At 31.5% G+C, this 3,800-nt stretch overlaps 1 protein-coding gene across 1 annotated transcript; it reads left to right on the forward strand.

Moving 5' to 3' along the window:
- Positions 1-1,346: 1,346 nt before the first annotated feature.
- On the forward strand, positions 1,347-3,458 carry LOC122597764 (putative receptor-like protein kinase At4g00960). The gene is made up of 6 exons (XM_043770334.1): positions 1,347-1,578; positions 1,671-1,795; positions 1,889-2,099; positions 2,186-2,423; positions 2,716-2,866; positions 3,015-3,458. Exons 1-6 carry the CDS (start codon positions 1,491-1,493, stop codon positions 3,387-3,389), a joined length of 1,188 nt encoding a protein of 395 aa, XP_043626269.1. The 5' UTR covers positions 1,347-1,490; the 3' UTR covers positions 3,390-3,458.
- The last annotated feature ends 342 nt before the right edge of the window (positions 3,459-3,800 follow it).

Raw genomic sequence — 3,800 nt, forward strand, 5'->3', positions numbered from 1 at the left:
AAAACAAGAAACATTTAGTAGGATAGAGAGTTTTTTTTTATAAAATGTTGATGACATTTTAGCAAAATATATAAATAAATAAAAATGAAGAGAGATAGTCAATTAGTTAAATTATAAAGTTTCAATAACTTTTTAGATGAAGTTTTTTTTGTAATAGTTTAAAAAGAACATATCAAAAGTATTTATACGAGTTCTAATAAATAAACCTTTAAAACAACAACCTACTCCTATTTAATATTCTGGTTGCAATTTACTAATATTCTAGGACACCTTTAAGCCATATTTGAAACATAAAATATATGATAACATATAATTTATAACAATTATTTAATATTAAAATTACGAGAAATGTTTCATTTAACATCTAAAAGGAACATTTTGTAAATATAAGTAAATAATTTCTCATTTTTTTTTAACGTTTACTTTTTGATCAGAGCCTGTTCACCTCATATGTGGTTTTTACACCTATCGGGCAAGATGCGATCGTGGTAGTTGACAATAAAACCCCCGGATAGATCGTTAAACGACACTACATATACGACATTGAATGCCATTTGGGGTAAAACCTATGCCCCTTAAATTCGAACCTTGGTTACCCAAAGAACAAATCTTCATTTGAGGGGTTTGAGATACCACTGGGCTATCAACCTATCGGCAAATAATTTCTCACTTGTTAACTTGTTTTATCTTTAAAGGAAAAATAAATACATTGAATATTAAATAAATGTGATGACATCAAATAAAAAGTTGAACTTGTAAGTTTTTAATTAGTTGAGAATTGTAAAATAATTAAATAAAAGGTGTGAATTATAAATTTAAAGGACATTTATATATTTAATATAAAATTATGATGGTCTGGATAACTTAGTTGAGTTTTATTTAGGTAATTGGATAAAAAAAATATATATATATATTTTAATAGATACTAAGATAATTAAGATGTGAAAGTTTAACAATTAACAATTTAACATTGATGCATCTCATAATTAAATTAAAGGTTTTGTAAATACAATCATAAAAACTGCAGTTAAAATGCATATAATAATTGACTTTTAAAACTCTAGTTAAGTGATGTCAATTAGCCACCAAGTCCCTGTAGTAGCTGTCAACCCTTTCAGTTTGTAGTGCTTGGAGAAGTTGGAATTTTGAATTGAAATCATCATAATTGTGTTGCTTATGGGAATGTACATTAGACAAAGCAGGTGAAGAAAAGAATTTTTTTTTTTTGTCATGGGTTAACATTACAAATGATCTAAATGTTTACCATAATGGGTTAGTCGATCTGTTGGTAAAAAAAAATTGTAATTTCATAGATGAACTAAAGTTTACTTTTAAGCCTCATTTGAAAGTTAATCATGAACTGGAAATTTTTATAAACTCGAAAGACATGCTACATCATTCATTATTAAATCTTCCAATTTGCAGGCAAAAAGAATGATACTACACGGGTGATCATAATCATAGTGACTATTGTGGTAGTCACAACTGTCATGATAATTGCTTTACTTTGTATTTTTATTAGATTGAGGAGGAAAAAGAAACCAACTCCTCAGCCTCTACCCAATGAAACTGTTCATAGTAAGTTTCAAGTTTGCACTCTGGATTTATATATATTGTCTATGTTATTATATTATCAAGGAACACTTGTAACTTTATTTTCATTCAACTAGGCGAAAGTATGGAGATTGGCTCTGCTGAATCTTTACAGTATGACTTTAGTACAATTAAAGAAGCAACAAATGATTTTTCAGAAGAAAATAAGCTTGGACGAGGTGGATTTGGAGCAGTTTACAGGGTATAGGAAATATAAGATTGCTAGTTATATATTAGATCTTGATATGACTTTAATTAACATTGATAAATGCATTTAATTTGTACAAATATACAGGGTATGCTAACAAATGGACAAGAGATAGCAGTAAAGAGACTAGCAAGGGATTCTGGTCAAGGTGACGGAGAATTTAAGAATGAGGTTCTGCTAGTTGCGAAGCTTCAACATCGTAATTTGGTTAGGCTGCTTGGTTTCAGCATAGAAGGAGCCGAACGACTTCTCGTTTATGAGTTCTTACCAAATGCTAGTCTTGATCGCTTTATATTTGGTATACTTTCTAATTTTTTTGCTATGTTAAATAAAATAACAACAATGTGTGACTAACATATTCGGATCATAATGGTGATCATACAGATCCAACTAAACGTACGCTTCTTGATTGGGAAAAACGATACAACATCATTAAAGGGATTGCCAAGGGGCTATTATACCTTCATGAAGATTCTCGTTTAAAGATAATTCATCGTGATATGAAAGCTAGTAATGTTTTGCTAGATGCAGAAATGAACCCTAAAATTGCAGACTTTGGCATGGCAAGATTGTTTAATCCAGAGGAAACTCAAGGTGACACCAGTCACATTGTTGGAACCTAGTAAGTGCACTTTATTTAGATTCGTTATACGGATATTACTCGTAATACATAGAAGTTCACTTATACATCGTGTGGATATAAAAACAACTTGTCGGGATGCAATAGCTGTGGCTAAAATGTGTTATAGTTATCTCTTTATAAATTTCTAAAGTGTCTGTTTCTAAAATTCATAAAAGCAATAACATAATACATTGTAATAAGCAACTTTCTTATACGGATATTTATTTCAAATTAGTCAAGATGTTTACAAATTTGAGTGCTAATTCCCTGCCCATCTTGTGGCGTATTATAGCGGCTATATGGCACCAGAATATGCCATGCATGGCCAATTCTCAGTAAAATCAGATGTATTTAGCTTTGGAGTGTTAGTACTAGAGATGGTCACCGGTCAGAAAAACCAATGTTTTCGGAATGGAGAGAGCATTGAAGACCTTCTTAGCTTTGTAAGTACTACCAAACTTCTCCACCTATTACAAAACATAATATATCCATCAACGTAGTCATATTCTTTTTGTGCAATCATGTCCTTGCAAAACTCTGTTTTTGTTGTGATGTATGTCCCTTGAAACAAACTTGTTAAATCTCTTGTAGGCATGGAAAAGTTGGAAGAATGGGACCGCATCAGAGATGATTGATCCCACATTGACTACTGGATCAGGATCATTGCGTGACATCATTAGAAGTATTCACATTGGGTTGTTATGCGTTCAAGAAAATGTTAGTAACAGGCCAACTATGGCTTCTATTGTTCTAATGCTTAATAGCTTCTCTATCACACTTCCGATGCCAGCCGAACCTGCATTTTTCATGCATAGTAACATTGATCCTGAAATGCCACTCCTCCGGGAATATAGTTCTTCAACGGAGAACAGTGGTTTAGAAAAATCCAAAATATCAAAATCAAGATCAAGGTCATCTCAATTCTCCGTAAATGATGTTTCAATATCCGATTTTGTTCCTAGATAAGTATCGTGCATGACATATGCTGTGGTATACTCCAATCTTTTAGTATCCGTTAAGAACTTGGATTTCATTCTACAACTTAATGTTGTTTGTTTGGAATTAATTAAGATACACATTTGGACGTACACATTGTATCCTAATTTTATGTTTCATTTTCCTATTTGACTTTCTTAAGTAGTTTGGTGTTTATATTTATAGTATCATGCACTCCTGCCAACTTAATTATGGGTTTTTGAGAAATACCACGCTTATGGTTTATATAGACATACTCCAGTGCACAGTAACTAAGATCACATGACAAGACTTCAACAGAAATTCATCTGAGTCCATCTTCTTAGGTGCAAACTCGATCCTACAATAGAAATTAGTATTGTAAGAAACTAATAGTTTTGAATCAGAACCAATTGAACATAT

The sequence above is a fragment of the Erigeron canadensis genome, chromosome 4, assembly GCF_010389155.1.
Source record: "Erigeron canadensis isolate Cc75 chromosome 4, C_canadensis_v1, whole genome shotgun sequence".
Taxonomy (NCBI): Eukaryota; Viridiplantae; Streptophyta; class Magnoliopsida; order Asterales; family Asteraceae; genus Erigeron; species Erigeron canadensis.